Source organism: Neopsephotus bourkii, unplaced genomic scaffold (assembly GCF_033783945.1).
Source record: "Neopsephotus bourkii isolate Nb327-2 ecotype Australia unplaced genomic scaffold, CSIRO-AGI_Nbou_v1 NB_718, whole genome shotgun sequence".
NCBI lineage: Eukaryota > Metazoa > Chordata > Aves > Psittaciformes > Psittacidae > Neopsephotus > Neopsephotus bourkii.
Genome location: NW_026901217.1, coordinates 1,344,666 through 1,364,747, shown reverse-complemented (window position 1 = coordinate 1,364,747; position 20,082 = coordinate 1,344,666). Strand labels below are relative to the sequence as shown.

At 36.1% G+C, this 20,082-nt stretch overlaps 2 protein-coding genes across 2 annotated transcripts in view; one reads left to right on the top strand and one right to left on the bottom strand.

Moving 5' to 3' along the window:
* ANAPC10 (anaphase promoting complex subunit 10) overlaps positions 1 to 1,842 on the top strand; it is a 108,271-nt gene extending 106,429 nt beyond the window's left edge. The window contains exon 6 of the mRNA XM_061354169.1: positions 1,783 to 1,842. Within this exon, the coding sequence (XP_061210153.1) occupies positions 1,783 to 1,840 (58 nt within the window). The 3' untranslated portion in view covers positions 1,841 to 1,842. The remainder of the gene's footprint in view (positions 1 to 1,782) is intronic.
* Positions 1 to 20,082, bottom strand: part of HHIP (hedgehog interacting protein) — a 72,255-nt gene that overhangs the window by 15,959 nt on the left and 36,214 nt on the right. The window contains exons 5-8 of the mRNA XM_061354156.1: positions 4,662 to 4,813; positions 4,052 to 4,225; positions 2,120 to 2,263; positions 1,118 to 1,239 (exon numbers count right to left, since the gene is read on the bottom strand). Coding sequence (XP_061210140.1) covers positions 1,118 to 1,239; positions 2,120 to 2,263; positions 4,052 to 4,225; positions 4,662 to 4,813 — 592 coding nt within the window. The remainder of the gene's footprint in view (positions 1 to 1,117; positions 1,240 to 2,119; positions 2,264 to 4,051; positions 4,226 to 4,661; positions 4,814 to 20,082) is intronic.

The following is a 20,082-nucleotide window of genomic DNA, read 5'->3' as shown; positions in this document are numbered from 1 at the left end:
TGAAGCAATTGACCCAGAGCCTAGTATTAATACTGGCAAGCTGTTTTGGATAGACAGAATATTGCTTAGTTTACTCTGCAATAAAGATGCCGTCAAAATTCCATTGGAGCAGTGGTTTACCAAATATTACTGTTTGGTTTGGCTTTTATAAAATGAACACAGAAAATACATGCAACAACTAAAGCAGAACAATTGCATTACGCTATTGTGTACTATTGTACTAGGCAGCACAACTGCTTTGCTTTTAAGTAAAGTACAGGTGGGAGGACTAGGGATGTAAATAAACCCAGAAAATGCTACACTTCAGGAGATAGACCAGTTCTTGATGCCTTTACACACCTTTGGTACCTATCACCTTTTACCACCATGAATTTACAAGCTGCTGAACAGTCAACCAAGGTAGATGATAGCTCAGAGTAACTGTCACCTGGATTGCCTGAGCAAGCAACCTTAGCAAGTGTCAGAGTTAAACATTAAACTAAAATTGTGACTGACAATGATATCGAGTCAGAGAGAACATGCAACACTTGAAAATTTTAAGTCCCTAATTGAGTATGTTTATCTTTTTGCAATTTAATCTAAATGAGTCATTCATTATGAAGCAGCAGCATCGTGCATTTTTCTAAGGCTGTCATTTTTAAACAGAGCTCAATCATTTCCCTGTTTGGTTATGATCTGTTGTTGTCTAGCTCACTTTTTCCATTATAGGAAGTGCACTACATGAGGTTTTCATTCTGTATCTTAAAAGGTTATTTGTGAATGGCTGAGAACACATTTTCATCAATTCCCGATATTCCAAAATCTTCTTTATGAGCCATCATAGGAAGCAACAGTGAGATCTTTGACAGACTAGCAACTGACATATTTCTTAGGTGTTATTCACATTATATTCTACACCAACAAGGAAAATTTGAGTCATTTAGATTTTGTTTTGTCTTGAATTGTTATCTGCTTGTACCATACTTTTTATAAGTTTTTTTACATTACCTATTCTGTCTGTGCTGGAAGCTACCTATCCTGGATATACAGTCCTTTATCAATTTTCTTCTGCTTTTTATGTATGATTCCATGGGCATAGAAACTGTATCTTCCCAGCTTTACCCTGGATGGAACTTACCATAGTCTTTACCCTTTATTATTTGTAAGATTCTTGCTGAAGATCTGTTCTTTCCATTTGAATCTGAGCAAAGTATTGTTAAATTGATATTTACATCTGTTGGGTGGCGGTCCACAGCACATCTGTAAAACCAAAAATATAAGAAAATCCATGAGATAGGTGAGTTTATAATGTATAATTCTCTATCAATAGTATGACATCACATTTTGAAGGATTGTTTCTTTGTGGTGCTTTCTCACTTGAGGGACCTAATTCATACTGAGACAAAATATCTGCAAACTGCATCAGATTTGTATACAAGAGGTAACATTCCTTTCCCATCCCTGCACCATTTTTTATGTAATGTGAAGTAAAATTGTTTTTTCCTAGTGATAAAACATACTCTGCTGAATAGCACCTGAAGTGAATAGTGCTAAATGAGCTGATTTACACGCTGTAGGAATTTTGAACTGTTAAAAAAGTCCAAGAATAAAACTCCTTATCTGAACAACTTGACTTTCTGAATTTTTTCAGACCATGACTTTAAATGTCACTTCAGTACTACCACCCACCTAATTTGCTGAATTATGTGTTGTTTAGTTAAAGCATTGTTCTCCTCCTTGTTATTGTTTAGATATCACCAGATGTTCTCATTTATTTTCCACATGCCTTCTTTTCTCAATCAGGACTCCCATCTCAGCTGTGCTTTACCAGCTCTCTGCTTTAAGTTTTCTTCTTTCATAAAGGTAATAATTTTATTATATGTTTAAAACAAAAATCCTGTGCTTTGTTTCTGTCACTTCAGTCTTGACTTGTAATAGTTGTGCACACTCCTCTCCTTCTCCTTTCCCAATGTACATTTGTTTCTGACTGTGATGTATGTGTGAAGGTGAAGGAGTGGAATTTTTTAAAAGTTCACGAGAGCATTTAGTATTAAAATTTTGGTACCCACTCTATAAAAGATTCCTGGTTGAAAACAGTATCTGCTCCAGAGTAATTCAGTTTTAACTGTGACTTACTTACCGGCCTGGATTGTGAAGTCCATGTGCAAAAATCTCAGGAGGTTGGTTTGTGCTATTAAAATGTGGGTTGCTCCATGGTACGGAGTAAGGGACATTGCACAGGTCAGTATTTACATCAAGGCGCAATACAGAACCTGTAAAATCACTGAGAAAGTTGAAAGATAAAATAATTGGGTTTTTTAAAAAATATTTTACTAATAGATGTAATCCATGTAATACTACAGTGAACCAGCAAAGTAAACCACTCACTTTGCTGAATAATCACATATAGATTGGTTTTATGGTACATGCAAGTCCAAAAAGTAGTACCAGAGCGTGTCAAAGATTGTGTGGCTGGTACGTTGCACTGTTAAGTGCATACTAGAATGCCTCTGACCATGCTGTTGGGAAGCAATGTTGATAACAAGAGCAAATTTCCATACATTATTGTTGTTTTATGGCTTCAAATATAAGGCTGTTAACTCTTCTACACTCTTTATCCTCTGGAGTGATTCTGGGCATAATCACTATAAAGTTACATAATGCTTTTTGCTAACACTTTGAATGCTGCTCTTAATTCAATGATCTGTAGTCACAGTACAATCCAAAGATTAATTATACATGAATTTTTAGGCTGAGAAAGTTGGGGCTGTTCAGCCTGGAGAAAAGGCTGCGTGGAGACCTCAGCAACCTTCCAGTATCTTAAAGGGGGTCTATAGGGATGCTGGGGAGGGACTCTTCATTAGGGACTGTAGTGATAGGACAAGGGGTAACAGGTTAAAACTTAAACAGTGGAAGTTTAGATTGGATATAAGGAGGAAATTCTTTCCTGTTAGGGTCGTGAGGCACTGGAATGGGTTGCTCAGGCAAGTTGTGAATGCTCCATCCCTGGCAGTGTTCAAGGCCAGGTTGGATGAAGCCTTGGGTGACATGGTTTAGTGGGAGGGGTCCCTGCCCATGGCAGGGTGGTTGGAACTTGATGATCGTAAGGTCCTTTCCAACCCTAACTATTCTATGATTCTATGAATTAAAAAAAACCAACCAAACAGAAAAAAAACACAAACAAAAACCCCCAACAAACAAGAAAGTAATGGTTACTGGTTAAATGGAGATGTTGGTATTTACTGATACATGAAATAGGACACAGTTAATATGATTTGCCTTACATTCATGATTGTAATGGAGGGAGAAGGACAGAAATATAGAAGAAGAGTGCCAAAACTCTATTTTACAAGCTTCAAAAGATGTTGTACTTACATTGATTTTTTCTCTTTCTTCATTATGAATATGTTTCAGTCTACCCTTGCTTTACATTAATTGAAAGTCAAGTATTAGAATTGCTCTCTGGTCTTGGTTTTAAGTACATTCTCACTGCAAAGGGCCGGAGTACCTGCTATTCTGCTAAGCCAAAAAGGCCTTTGAGCATAGCAACTTCTTTTAAGTCTGTAAAGGCCCAGTACTGTGATTTCTCTAAATTAAGGCAAATGATGCAACTCTAAGAGAGCACAATGAAACAAAGGGAAAAAGCAGGTTGAGCAAATTGTATAGGTAGAACCAAAGTAGGATTCCTTCCTATGTTTTCTAGCCATTTTTGTCACTGGTATGTTGTTATTGACTGGTATGTCTGTAGGCACATACAGGTGCCTTGTTCATAGAATAAGAATTTGTAAAAAAGACGTCTAATCTGTGCTTAAATGCAATTGCATCTAAATGCTGTAGGTGCAATTAGATGGGTTGATAGCACACAATTACAAGGAAATGTATTTAAGCAGTAAGACTGTTCTGAAAATCAGCAGTTAACTAAACTCAGGCACTGAAAATAGTATGATTATGTAGTAAAGGAAGAAGGAGTAGGATTTGCCCTGGCAACTGCTGATCACTTTTGATTCTTACCCCAAATAGTGTACAAAACCTAAAGACAATATAGAAGTCTGTCCATTGGTAGTTTTTGTACCTTAAACCATCCATCTCTTCCATATCATCTAGAGTGATCATGCCATCTCCAAGAAAAATATATAGGAAACCATCTGGGCCAAACAGAAGCTGTCCTCCTAGGTGTTTTCGATGTAGTTCTGCTACTTCTAAAAACACTCTTGCTGTTCTCATATCAACTTGGTGTGGATTTTTCCTGCAATAGAAAGATTATCAAAGTTGTCATAGTTTACTATACTGTTCTTCCTAAAAATAAGCTCAAGTCGTTCAAATTATACTTTAAGTTGTGGGTGTTGTAACTTGGTAAAAAATTGTCAAACAGTTATTTCTGAGAATTTTCATTTTTCCAGCATTCACAGAAAAATATTTTGCTGCCTATTGACAGTAAGTGGGAATAACTGTAATTTAAAAATGACAGAATAACTACAACAACAAGATCTTAAAAAGAATAAACTTGTGTACATACTGCCATTCCAAAGCTACTGTTTGAAATAAAAGCAGCAATAATTTTTTGCGAGTGTACAAGTATATACAAATTGTAAATCTGATAATTTATTTTAACAATGGGAAATACTAAAATGAAAAGGTTGCTAAAAACACAAAACTACTGAATTTTAGACTTCTAGTGATACCTGGATACTGTGTATTCTACGACCCTAAGGATGTGGTCATGAGGTCCAATAGCCCACCGTTCTTGGTTGGTGGTATAAGACACATACAGCTTTCCATTTTTCTTGTAATTGGGATGGAATGCAAGGCTTAACAGTCCTCTTTCATCTCCTCCCTGCAGTCAAATGAAAAACACAAAGAATTGTGAAGTTAATTATGTTCTTTATTGTGTTTCAGCTGGAACCCAAAAAAAAAAGTTTCTTTCTTGTGGATAATCTTTGCCCAAACTCTTTCATTTCTTTCCTGACTACTGCACAAAAAGGATTATAAAACATTTGACTTTGGGGAAGTCTTTAAGAGTTAGAACAAGACAATTGTCTTATGCAGTTATCTATGCACAAGTCTCTTACGCCACTTTTGTGGAGTGATTTGTGTATGTAATCTTTGGGAAGCCATGAAGACAAGTTTAAGTGCTGCAAAGGATTCTTTGCTGGGTTACTAGGTTGCTTGTAATTCGTAGAAGACAAATAAAAAGGTCTATAATCAGCAGTCACTTCTAATCCAAGTATCCAAAACCTAAAACACAGTGCTGGCTGCCAACTCCCACTGTCTTGGCAATATGTTTAGAAAACAGTTAAATTGCTTGTGTAATATGTAAACCTTTGTTTTACCCTGGAGGCAGCAACATCAGTTGTCACAACTATGGTGGTCTGTTCATCATAGCTAGTATACTGTAGGTAATAAGCAGCCTTGGTCTCTGTGTAGACAAACCAAAGTTTTACATGTGGTCCTTCAATGGAAAGGTTTTTGTTATTTTTTAAAACAAAAATAGAAAAATCTCCAAACAACTTTCTTTTGTTATTATGTTTGCCAGAAAGATTAGTACAGTTATATGTTAAGCATCAAATCCATGTAATGTACTGTGACAATGCAAATACCCCATGTACTGAAATAGAAGGCGATTTTCTCTTTCGCATCTAAAAATGTATGTAATATTACTATGCCTAAAATTGTATAAATGAAGAATAAAACTTTGATTAATTTGATGCTCTTGAGGTAATACAGGGGAGAGAAGCTGAGGCACAGAAATAAACAAGAGTATTTTATTATATATTTATATATATTTATATATCATATTCTGTAGTATATATATTAGTTAGCAATTCAATGATACATGTGATTATTCACAAGCTGATAGTTGTTTTGGAGTTTAACTCAGGGTTTGCCAGTCTTTCAGAACTAGCGACTCTTGTAGATTCAAGTGCTTCAGCTCTGCACACATAAGGAGACAGCATTTTGCCACTCTAACCACACCCATAATAACCATTTATGAAATTTTAAATTATAAGAGAGAATGAAGCTTTTAAAACGCATTTGCAATTCCAAGTGATGGATGGGCCCGTCTTCCTGTTGAAAGATATCCCACAAAAGGCCTACTTGGGAAAGTGCACAGTTTAATTTATCTTAATACAACACGATTGCCATATTTCCTTTTTAATCACAACCACCAAACAGAAATCTGAGTCAGAAATGGAGATGTAAATAGGTCAAGAGATTTCCATACAAAGATATTCGTACAATGAAATCTGGATCCTGCTCATTTAGAGGCAGCCAAAATTTGCTAGTTTATTTGCTAGAAAAATTTATTTTCAGGGGGTTATCAGAGAGGTTAGTTTTGAAAGTCTAGTTAGAGCTGCCAAATCAGTTGCAGTCATCATGGATGAAGGGACTGGTAATCTAGCTCTTTCTCCTTTACGAGCCAAAAATAATTCTGCAGCTGAGTCTGAACTGATTGTAGATATTATTGTATGAGTTTCTAATAGTTTTGACCAAGTTGCTCTGATAAAGTCTGAAGCAAAGGGAGGCAGATTAGTTGCTTTGGGAAAAGTAAGGCATATTACAAAGATTCCTGATGAATGATTCTATCTGTTGTGCCCAGACAAAGACAGTCCTATTGCTTCTCCTGAGAGATGAGTTCAACTCATTTAAGGTCCCAGGAATGTCTATGAGTCACACTAGGCCTGCCATTCAAGGTGAGTTATTGAAAGTATTAGTGAGAAAAGATCTTTCTGTTACTAAGCTGAAGATCTTATTTAGCACCTGATGTCATGGGAGCACTCTCAGTGAGAAAGTGAAGTTGTTGAAAGCATAAACAGGTGAAAATTAAATTAAGAGCTTTTAATGAAGTACACATGAAGCAAGAATTTGACAAATGAATGAAACACAGGACCTGCAAGGTAGTAAGTATGGCAAGTTGTATTCATAGGATCACTCCATTATTTCTACTAATTGCTGTCTTGCATGATTCCATTAGACTGCAATATATTACTTTGTGGAATGTATCTCTTGCTTCCTAAAAAGTCAGGCTGCTTTCTGTTTTTCAAAGTAAGCCAGACACATTGTGTTCTAAAAAGTCTTTTTACTCATGCATTTAATAAAAACTTTGGAAGTACCCCTCTAACATATTGAAATCAGTGCAGCATCAAGCCATTAGCTGGCTTACAGTCAACTGGAAATCCAGCTGAATTTTTCCACAGTTATTTTTCTTGTTTTGGAAAATAATTGTTCATGTGTACTTTCAGCTTTATCACTAACTGGCAAACCTCTTGTTTCCAACTAGATCACTGCCATAACTTCCATATCTTCTGAAATTATCTCTATGGTGCCAGAAAGTATATAGTTTTCTGTACCGTTGTCTCATATGGTGTGGGGTAAATTGACAGCTATCCAACAAAATTCCTTACAAACATTCATTTTGGTACTGTCAAACTGAATAATTATGTGCCTAATCTCAAAATTTCCCATTTTCGTATAGAATGACCCTCACTTTCTTTTTTGTTAATCAACAGACTTTTGATGTTTACTGTGAAACCAGCATCCCAGGCTTTACAGTATTGTCTTGTAGATACTATGTGTCACATATCTGCATCTTTTTCTTGGCAGCTTAATAATTTATTGACATCCTTTATATCCTTTTCTTCTTAAGTTTCCCTTGAAGATGAGACTAGCACCAAGAAGATGAGACCAGCACCAACAGCCTATAGATGACATAGTAGCTTGTATTCTGCACTACTTAATGGAATAACCATTAATGCTTGTCAGTTGAATAAAGACGGGCAAGAAGAATGAGACAAAACTTTGCATTCCATTGGGATGTTTGGTGGAAATGATAATTAATAATCTAAATATACTCTGGTCTGGGGCCAATATGAAGTCTCTGTCGTAAGTAAACCTAGAAGCTCACACTTCCTATGTGTGCTATGCAGCTCCTTAGGTGAACACTCTTACCTTCTACTCATAGTAATTGCAAGTCTTACACTTTTTTTCAAAACTGCTTTTCCCTGGGCCAGATTATAAGCTTCAGCTATGGAGTTCTGTAAAAATCATTCATTTAAAAAACAGTCTGGTCTAGTTTAGGACCACAAGCATGAAAATCATTTGATCAGAATTATATTAGGTGTAAAGCCAGGTAGAGATTAATTGTATGTATTAAAGTGTTACTTTACTTTTAAATGGTTGGTTAGGTACATTATGTCAGTTCTGAAAGTGCATTACACCAGTAAGTGTTTTCAACTGAAGTATATATTTAACATTTCTTTTTGTATTGTAATTTCTGTCATAATATATTTACATCTGTGAAAATGTGAAATAACTGCACAACATGATCCCCTTTGTATTTTGACTAACATTAAGAAGAATAATTGTTGCAAGTGAATACTGGATTTTTATAGAAAGGTGCTATTTTCACATAAGCATTCCTTAGAAGTGGGCTTACTTTCTAGCTATGTGTTTCCAAATACACTCTGGTATATCTCTGATGTCTGAATTTTCTGATATATACACAAGTATTATATTATCAAGGTATGATACTTTTTCTATAATGCAGAAACACATGCTGCAGTTATTTTTAAGATATGCTGACATTTCATTACGTCAATATATGTATTACTTCCTATAGTAAGTATAGAGAAATACACGGGAACGTGTTAACTGGTATTAACTATTTCATTTAAAATTGATTATATTGTAAGCATGACACTTAATTACATAACCTTAATAACAGTTAAATTTAGTAAGCAAAACCGGACATGACCGCTTATTTCCGTTACTGTGTGGCTTAATAGTAAACAATATAGATAGCAGATTCTGAGTTTTCCTTTAAAATTGATTTTGCAATTCACTCAGTTATATAAAAGAGTGGTATTTATTCTTAACAGCTTTTTCATCTGGACAATCCCACTCTCATGTTGGAAATCAGCAGCAACCTTATTAAAAGAGGCTGTGCTTAAATTATGTATGCTCAGTGGTCATTTGTGACTTAAGATATTAACTCTAATGTAATGTCTTTGTATAATTGTTTTCATCTATTATTACAGAGCAAATGCTGGGTAACTTGTTGAGGTAGTTATGTTCCCCCTTAATTCAGTTTATTTCCTATGTAATAAATACTGTAACTAATACGCATTACCCTGTATTTGATCTTAAGGAATTTTATTTGTAAAAAACATGGGGGAAGAGGTCATGGAACATCTAAAATTTCTTGTCAGGCAGTACCATATGAACTCTTCAGAAAGTGATTTCTGATTAGGAGATCCCAAAAGAATCTGTGCTTATTTGAACCTTCCTTTATCGGATCTTACTGTCAGGCTGAAGATCAATGTCAGGTATTTTTCTCAGTGGGAACTGACTGCTTACTGGACATGTTTTGGAAATTTGGCCCCAGCACAGGATAGAAACTTGACTACAGCAGAAGTAGAAGCGAGCAAAAGATCTGCTGCAAGGGCACACCTCAGCTTTTAAAGCTGCATCAACTGTTTTGAGAAACACAAGAGGGAGATGCTTCTGACAGGTAAAAGAGGATAACAAATACAGAAAGAAAACCAGAAATTGATTGGGCTGTAGGCACAGTATAGAAATAGAACTCCTAGAGACCTCTTGGGTGTTGAGAACTCAAGTGCTTTGTTATCTGAACATCTGTGGGGCCTGAGGCCTCTGGAAAGGGAAGAATTTGTAACATAAGACATTTACCTTAGGGAAAAATAACTGCTCTGATGTCATGGCTCAGCATATTATACATATGAGACCATATCTCCAAAGCATTTCCTTTTTCCTGTGTGCTGCAAAGCTTCTTTTTTTTTTCTTCATTTATAATGGGCTTTGCAGTTATCTAAAGAGGTTTTGTGGGGTTTTTTTACATTTTCAATATTTTTTACTTACAGTATTTTAAAAAATGCACCATTTTAATAATTGATTTAAAAATAAATTTAGATACAGGAATGCTTTATAGTTAAGTTTATACAGGAAAAATATTTGAGGGCCATACTCTTGGAATTTAAGCACAAATCCTACTGAAGTTAGAGGTGGGTTTTGTTGTTAGGTGCAGGGCAGCATTTGGCTGAAAACCATTGATGGACAAAGAGCACCCAACACCAGTTGCTTGTTCTGATGTTTGCAGTGATATTTAAGTACTCTTCTTTTTTTTTTGTTACAGAACTGAACTCACAGTGAGGTAATAATGTCCCACTCCTTTAGTGCTCAGTGGGTCCAAAAGTCAGACCTATCAAAAGGTAGCAAGAAGGTGGTAAAAAAAGGGTAGTAAGAAGTCATAAGACCAGTCCTGCACGGATTTTGAATGGGCTTTCTGTGCACTTGGGGCACCTATTCACAGGAATGATACACACCTATTCCTTATACAGTATAGTTTTCTAGCAAAAGAACTCTGAAGTGGTCATAATTTGAATAGAAAAAAATAAAAATGCTTTGAGATCTAAGGAGAGCACTGGAACTTAAAGCCTAATTCTTTCTTTCTTCTTACTACTGTTGCAGCAAAGACAAATTTTCACAAGGCGTTGATAAATTTTTTTCTTTTCCTTACCTTCATAGTCCTTTGAAGATACCAGTCACTAAATGCAGGACCTTTCACTTCTAGTCCTAGTCCTCTGTACTTATTTTTTAATTCCTCAACTCCAGATTTTGCTGTTCTGCTGGGCAAGTCTTTAGTTTAATCCAAATGACAATCCTCGTCCCCTGATAATACAATTCTTTCTTCCCGTCCTCCTAAAGAAAGTATATGAAACTTATAAATGCAGATACCAACCCAACATAAACCCACAGCTTGCCTCCATCACACTCTCCTAGTAAGACATGAATCCTGCTTTCACAACTCTCCCAATTATTGGCTAAAAGCAGCTAAAAGCCCTGAGACTGCCAAGAGCCAGCCAATAATTGAGAGGTTTTGGGCAGTGTGACATACGACTGCGAGTGTGCTTGCAAGGAGGTGGCCATGAGCCCATGTGAGGTCTGCATCTGGACTGAGAAACTTTATGTACTGCACTACTTTAGGAGAATTGGAATAACAGAAGACAGTGGAAATCAGTCCCGGAAGAGGGAGATTCAAATAAAGACCAGATGATTATTGCATTCAGTAAAACTGGCTCAAGAAGGTGTGAATTACACACTTTCCTGCACCACAGAGGCCTCTTGAGCTGTAAGCAGCATTTATCCTCTGGGAACACAGGTGGTGATTCCACCTCTGTCCCCAGCTGGATTTATTTTCAAGGAAGCTTTACATTCCACCAGCAATTCAGTGAGTGGGTCACCAGCGGAGGCCACTAAGGGAAGGTAAAAAATAAGCATGCTCCTTATTTCCCTGGCATGCCTCCACTTTCTGGTATGTAGGTGTGTATGTATTTATTTATTTATCTGCTCTCCTATACTTTTCAGCATTCTTCCGCTATAGACTACCTTCCCCTGACAGCTTTTCAGCTGTGTTGGTTTGAGGTCTATTGTGTTGTAGAATTTTGCCTTCTACGAAAGGACGAAAGCTTCCTTCAAGTGAATGAGAATGCAGTAAGTGTTAAGAAATTTACCGACCGTGGAAACCTTTCATTAATAGGAAGAATAGACCTGATGACCCTTGTATTTTTTCTTCTCCTTTCTGTTGCTTTTAAGCTTTACTCACCTTTCCATGCCACTTCTGTGATAAAGGCAAATTTTACAACTCTCTTTCAGTGGGCAGCCCAATAAAATTGGCTCAGATGATGCTCCAAAGAAAACAGACTACATTACATTAACATTCAGAAATACATGGCATGATGATGAAAGACTAAAAATACCTTTTTCATTCTTCACTAAAACCATGACTTCACCTCTTCCAATAAAGAACGATTTTTTTTTAAACTTAGACTATTTTAATGCTATCTAGCATTATTTTTCCATAAACACACAAAACCCACAAATAAATCTTACTAGCGATTTACTGTTCTACCAATGTTCTAACTTGACTGTGGTCCTCTCAGACATCTGCTCCGTTTTTCTCAAACTCTCATTCCTTAACTATGTATATAAAACTTATCTTGATTTTTCAGTAGCAAGTTTCGTATTTTTATTTTTTCGTATTTTTTTATTTTTTGGTACAGATCTAATGGCAGAAAGTTGTCAAAAGAGTTTACGAATTATAATTCAATATATAAGCTGCTTTTCTATGGCATGACTTTTCAGGTAATCACTGCTGCTTTTGTCACTGCTGAGACAAAAATATGCTATGGAAAATAAAAATCTTACTATGGTGTAAAGATCTTCCTGGGCTGCTAAATTAAGACTTTTCATACATGTCCACAAAAGAGTCTACAGCATTTTAAAATGAGCTGTAAGATGGGTTTTTTTTTTTTTGTGGTGAGAGAGGGGAAAAAAAAGGAGGATGTATGGTGACACATACCAAATTTGACAGTGCTTATGTAAAATGAACCAACCTACAACAAATTCTGTACTCCAATAATCGAAAACAAATTCATGCTGTTTTACCATGACCACTTTATATGGAAATTTAGGGGTATAATTCAGAACAGAATAGCAGTAATTATCATACTCTTTGCATTAAATTAAAACCAGAAATGTTGATCTGTCTAATTGTAGGCATTAAAAAATAACTAGTTTCAAAAAAGAGAGATGGAAATGGAAAGATGCCCTGATGACATTACTCTGTCTTACAAACAATTCTGCCTTTCTCCTTTGGCTCTCACTAGTGAACTGCTGTCTATTAAAGCAGATACTTGCTTTTTCTGCTTGCAAGGGGAATGTTAACATTCACATGAACTATGTATTTAAATACTATGGGGTGGGGGGAAAAAGCAGCAAACCTTAACCAGCTGAAGGAAAAAAGCTACAGGTTTCCTCTGAGATTGATCCTCATGTCTTTACTGTTGTTTATGTGCTAATGGGTAATCAGTCATATTTGCAACATAACCTACATTAAACTGTGGACTTTATGAGCCTGCCTCTGTCACTGTTTTAAGAGTGAGTTCAGTGGCTTATCAAAATGATGCTAATCTTCACTGTAAAACATAAAGGCAATCCACAGAAGGTTATTTCTTTATCGGATTTCAGCTTTAGTCATTTAAAAGTACTCTGAAAGCTCTGAAAGTACTTAGCAAAGGTTCTAAAGTTTTTTTTCTGCTAGATATTTCAAATTGTCTTTGCTTCTTACTTTAAGAAACAGGAAAATCATATTATGTGAATAGTTTTTGTTAGGGGAGTAGGAGACAATTTGAAGGATAGAAGTTCATGTGACACAAAAACACAAGACAGAGACAGGAAGTGTGTGAAAGGTTAACTGTTAATTGATGCTTATATTCCACCTATCATCTTGTCTGGGATTCTCTCCTGAAGGCAGAGCCACCACGTAGAGTGTGAGGCTTGCGGCAGGCACAGAAAGATGGTACCACGTCACCATTTTTCAGTTGCCAAAGCATGTGTGTGCAAATTCTAAAGATAAGGTAAATGCTATTCTGTCCCCTAATATCTGAAGAACTTTCAGACCCTAAAATCTGGATGCATGGAGAGGCATATTTCAGCCTATATTTAGCATAAGCATTCGGCATAGTTTTGATAATGATGTGTCATATCTTTAAAGCAAATGCTGGTTGCATATGAGGCTGGATTTTTCACTAGATGATTATGCTAAATGTAATAATAGGCAAAGTCAGAATTTGTGTTCTTAGAAGCTCTATAAGTATTCTTCAACATTTTACCAGTAGACATACAACAGGTCTACTTGATGAAGGCTAGCAACAAGTTTCTGCCTATGCTCTTTGTCCGTTCAGTTGTTCCAAAAAGTAGAGTCTTGTCTTACTGACACAAATACAAACAGAAAATCGATTTAGAGGTCCAACTACTGAGTTTTAAGCTTCCACATGTCAGCATGAGCATTAGAAGCATATTTGTTATCCAAAATCAGGCTGTTTGAAATACAAGGATTGTACTTGTTGGAGCCCTGGTACGAAGGTAGCGAGAAAAAACAACAGAAAATGCTATATTGGCATTTTTTCCCCACAGAATCTGCGCACATCTGTCATATGTGTACCTGGGTCAGAAATACATTTAAGCACTGCACACTCACATTTCTGAAAAAGCACTGAATGGGAGCCGGGAAAAGTGTTTGAATTCTTTGATACTGCCCATGGTTTTTCTGATACTTTACCAGTTCCATCAACCTCAAGCTGTGTACCCTGAGGGCAGAAAGGCTGGTGTGCAGTTTACCTGCACTGCTGCAGGTAAGCAACAGCTTTGATTTCAAATACGGACTCAAGTAATCAAATAATTTGAGTTCTTTCAGTAAGTCTTTGAAAATAAACATAACTTGCCAGCTACCTGAAAACAAGGGGTAAACAGATCCAGAGGAATACATTTTTTTCCACAAGACACTTTGCAAACACCAGAGGAAGCTAAAATAATCAAGCATTTTTGTGGATCACTCGTATAGATCTCGTTTTTACCTCTCAGCTGAAATAGTGAAAAAATATTAATAATTTGAAGAGAGACATGAATATTTTTATGAATTGTGCCAAGTGGAAAAACCAGGGTGGTGGAGGATATACGGTTTGCTCTTCATGACTAGAATCTGTATATAAGAGGAGAATGATGGCAATCCACAGCCGTGTTGACAATTCAGACATACAGGAAATACCCTTGTAGGAAACTTAATACCATCTGGGTTTGGCCCAAGATGTGTGAATGAGAAATATGTTTCTTGTTGAGAATGCAAAGATAGTTTTGGACATTGCAAAGAAGGAATGTGTTAAGCATGCACAGTTATAAAAATGAAATAGGGTGAGGCATTGCATGCATATGGAATAATTAGAGGAATATGTTTGTGTGCGTCAATAGCTGATGCAGACTTAGAACTCCAGAATTCATTTGTCCTGAGACAACCAGTAAATCACTATGAAAAACTTCTTCAGTATAAATAGCCAGGAGCTTTCTGAATAAAGACAGTACTTGAAAATGATGATTTGTCTAAGCCACCGCATTCCCCGAGAGGTTTGCTTGGGACCCATGTTGTATTTTTGGAAAAAAGTAAAATAGTTTTTAAATTGTTGAAGCATCCATTTCCAATATTTGTAAAAATTGGAATTTTGATTATTTCACTGAGGTGTTTTCAGTTTAGGAATTAATTTTAGTTGAAAGAATGTCAACACTGAAATGGAATATTTCATTTGGCCCTTCCTGAGAACCTCTCAGTCCACACTTGGTGAGAGTATGTTTTCAAAATCTCAGAATATTCTCACTCCTCTCTATCCTGTTCTTGCATTAACTGTCTGAGATTTTAGTGTCTGTTCTTGGCATAGGAAAGCTCTCTGGTTTCTAATGAAGCCATTGCCAGCATTCTGAGGTTCCTGAGACTCGCTGCCTGCGGGATGGATTTTTGCCTCTCCCTTGACAGCCTCATCTACTTGTGAAAGCCCCAGCAGTACTGATTTTCCTGTTATTTGTGAGGCTAATGAATGCCTTGCATGGACAGGAAAACGTTCGAGGTTCTCTTTTTGGTGCACATTTGACTTCTGAAGATGAGCTTTTAGTACTATCGTCCCTTCTCTAAGTTGAGGCTGTAAATGCTCTTTTTGAAGAAAATTACTGAGAAGATAAAAGGTTTGCTGGTCTTTCATGCCTGTCAAGATCCTGGATTAACCCTTTTCCATGTTCAAAGACACTCATTATACAGATTAACTGTTCTTAACTGAGCCATGCTCATACAATGACAGTAAACTATCTGTTATTATATCTTGGTCTTGATTTGTTTTTCAGCAGATTTTTGACATACCTGAACAGGATTATTTTTATCACTGCTAAACACTGCTGGAGACATTTATTTAACATTTATTAATTGTTTTAGTACTTACCTGGAAGGCACAATGCAAAAAAAAGATGGAAAATTAAAGTGACCATTTTGATTCTTTCATTTTCTATTCTTTTTAGTAGGCATTTAATCTGCATAGCACCTGAGATTTTTTGATCAAAGTCTATTGCATCAAATATTATTAATGCAGTGATGGCACACCACTGCATATATTTGATTGATGGATTACATTCAGATTGACATAGGCTATCTGAAGAGACAGACAGGCTGGAGGTATGAACAGCAGCCCATTGCAGAGCCCATTGCAACTGCAAGTTTGAGCAGATCATCAGAGTTGAGTTCTGTGCTTACTAACTAGTAGACCATGAAGATATGATTTGATGGTAAATACATTCCTTGTTCTTTGAAAATCAATTATTAGTACCTGTTTCAGCTTCATTGTGGTATTGTGTTATATTAGTTCACCCTTTGCTAGGCTGTACACAAAAAGCACAGCTTTTGCATCTACTGTGGAACATGCACAGCTGCCTTTGACGTGAGAATTTACGACTGTGAAAGGCTAAAATGTTCCAAACTGTTTATACACTTATGTGTCATGCATGTACACACTACACAGACTTACAAACATGCACATGCATCCAGCATTTATGTGAACATAGATTTCCTTGTCCTTGGACTTTAAATTCTCATCAAATTTAATTCTTTCTTGTAGTTCCAAAAGTGGAACATGAGAAGATATAAACAGTGCACACATGATTGATTTGCATATCTAAAGGTTTAAATAAATGGTGTTTGAACTACCTAGATGAATTTATTTTATAGTATAAAGTAAGTTAATATTGCTATGCCTACAATGTTTCAATCGTAATTCGTTGGGGAAAAGGGGGTTTGAAAAATGTGCATTTCATGTATGTGCCGGTGTTTTTTAAAGAACTCGTTAAATTATGGTTGTACTACGTATTTTAAATATTGACATTTCTGAGTGGGGTTTAATTTTTATTCTGCCAAGCGTTGTAAATTCCTGTTTTGGATCCTGAGGATTTCGGTGGAGGTGGAAAACCACTAATAATTTCTTCTTGTTCATGCAACTTATATTCACTTGCATGTTTTAACTTGAAGCAGACTTTCCCTGTTGATGCTGATAACACTGTTCTGAGTATAGATCAAACTCCTTTGGAGTAGGAAAGAGTAAAATTTCCTCTAAGTAATGGCAGTGATAATAACCTTATTATAAAATTTTGTTTCATAAGGCCCTAATTCAGCAAATATTTAGGCACCTGCCCAAAATCCACTGATTTTTTTTTTTTTTTTTTCTAGTGCAGAACAGGATTCCATGAAGCAGCCGGTTCTCTCCACTTCACAGTTTACGCGACTTTGGGAGTCAGTTAAAGAGATCTAACACAATGGTGATGAGGGAATTTATCAATCAAAAATGCTTCTGATTGAGGGCGGGAGGGGAAATTACGGGAATGAATGGATACTTCTTTCTTAATGAATATGACCCTGAGATTTCAGAAAGATTTTTTTACGGTCTGTAGCTAATGTGGTGGCTATGCAGCTAAAGGCATTATCTTCGTATCATTGTAATGAAACATAACACTGGTATCCTTGACTTTATTAGCCAGGCTTCATTGGTATCTGACATTATATATTTCCTATTATAAATCTAAATAAGAACTTACATTGACCTGCATTAGACCAAACATTAAACAATTTACTAAGATTACAACTTTGAAAGGGATTTTTTTTTAAAAAAAGCAAGTCTTTTAGACCACCAAGAAACAACCATAAATTTAAGGAAATATGAGGTTTCCACCATGTGACTTCCCCTGCAGAGTTATGCAAGACTGCTGTTACTTAAAGGTCATACATAAAAAATTTATGGTACATTTTTTAAGAGATTTATAGTGTTTATATAACTTATATGTCAACTATTTAAAGGTATAGTATACTAAAACAACAAATTAAAGTCTAATCCCTTTGAATTCTTGATAAAATAGAATGCTCTAATATAAGTATTATATAAAAGAGGTGTAATAAATCTATCTATTAATTGATGTGGTATGTGTGATGTAATGACTAGCTGTTCATTATCTATCATTTGTTCATTTTTATTTTGAAAATCATTTGCAAATGGAGTTGATTAGGGGAGAGCATTCTTTGTTGCATAGGCCCATTACATGGTGGTGTAACTCTCTTCAGAAGAGCTCTGCAAATCAGTCTCAGAGCTAACTTTCTCTCAAGTGTTGAGATGAATGATGCCATTGATAGTATCTAGACCTCTTGTTTCCGGATATCTCTGAACTCAAATATATGTCCTTTACCCAAGATCTTGTTGGATTCTCTGGAAGTAAAAATTCGTAGCATTATATGAAGATACCACCTCTTAGTTTTATGCTGAACTTCATTTGCTCTGCACTGAAATGAAGTTCTGCAGTTACAGTTATTTAGCCTTAGCTGAGGCAAGAGGATGACAAAAGAAGACAGAGAGGGGGTAATTTCTTAAATCATTAGAGCTGTTTTACCAATAGGGTTTGAACTCAGCCATAGGAGTTGCAACCTTGCTGTTGCTCACTTAATCCATGTACTTATGTGTATTTGCATGGGAGTTGAGATCGCAAATGCATCATTTTATGCCAGGAGTCAGAGCTGGCTGAAATGCTGTCTGGCAGTAATTATTGATGCTAAAATTCATCCCTGAACTTTCCATATTAAAATAATGCAGGAATACCAAGGCTCTATTAAGGCACAATATTTGAGTACCCTAATGAGTGTAAGCACTTTGATGCCATAAATACTCATTTCTCATGAAAACAGGTCTTCCTGGATAAACAAAGATCCTAGTACAAGAAACACCTATGAACATGCTCAACTATAAAAACTTTGATAATTGTATTGCTTTTGAGCACACCTTATGACGATTTAAAAATGTTTCAAGAATAGGCATGGACTCAGTTTTTGTTGCTTCTGCTTTGAGATGTTAAGCATTAAAGGACATTTCTAAAAGTTACTCCTTGTTTCTAAGGTTTAAATTAGAACCAGTAAAAAGTGTATAAACAAAAAAAGCAATCAGTAGTCCCTCAAAACACAGTGCTGAATGGAACAATGTGACAATAGCATTTGGAGAAAGATACTTGTTTCTACCTGGTATCGTTGCCTAATTTTGTCCTCAGTAAAGAACCCAAGAATGCAGTCTGGTTGTGCTAAATTCCTAAAAATAGGGAGGGAAGTTCTCCACAAGAATTCCACCTTTGGATTGCTGTGTCACCCACCAGGTTTTGGTTACAGAATCTTTATTGACTTCAGTGATCGTATCCAGACCCTTGATGACTCTCACAGTATTCCTGTACGGATCCTCTTTGTCTGGGTTTGAAAACTGTTTCTTGCCTTGCCGTGGGAGATGCTGTTGGTTTCCTTGGCCACTGCTTTCTCCAGCTCTGAAGGCAACACACAGTGCATGAGCGGCCCTTCAGAGCTGGAGCTGATACAGTACTTCTTAGTAAGGGGTCTTCAGCAAAATTACCCAACAGACCTTTGCAAACAGTACTTGTGCTTGCATGTATTACTGCGGGTTTTTTTGCTGTAAAATAGAGTTATACTGATTCTGTGGATTTTAGGTGTTTCTGAAGTTGTGGTACCCTGTGATTTGCTTTTGTTGACTGAAGAAATGTATCGCGATTCCTAGGCTGGTCATCACCCCTTCATCAGCATAATTCATTCCCGTGGTATGAAACTGTTGTTGTAAAGAAATTTGGCTACAACTATTCCAGCAGAGTTTATAGGTCCATAGGCCAACCCAAGCAGCAATTAATTTAAGATGTGATCATTTCCTATCTTTTATGAGCATTAAATAATACTTTTTTTTCTTTCTTTTCTTTTGAACAAAAATTAAAGACATGTCAGATGACTAAAACAAGAGCTGAGAGCACCTATGGTATTTTTAAATATCAATATATTTTACAAATAAGAAAATCACAAAGTGTTAGAAAAGAGTAACAGGTATAGCATTTTAAAAGCTGTTTTTCTTTGTAACTCTAAAGTCTAGAGTTTCAGAGAGAAAACACTAATAAAAATTAGTCAGTCATCATTATGATGTCATTCTCATAATTTCCCTTGAAGTAAACTAGCAAGTACAAATAATATTTGTAATGTCTGACATCATCTATGTAGCTTTCCATTGCTCAGACTTTGAGTTCAACTTAGTGATGTTTCCCATTTGTTAGAGAGAACACCTCCTGGGTGGAATGCATGCCATCAAGAAAATCTCTCTGAAGTTAAGCTATCTTTGTAACTTGTTTGAAACAAAACAA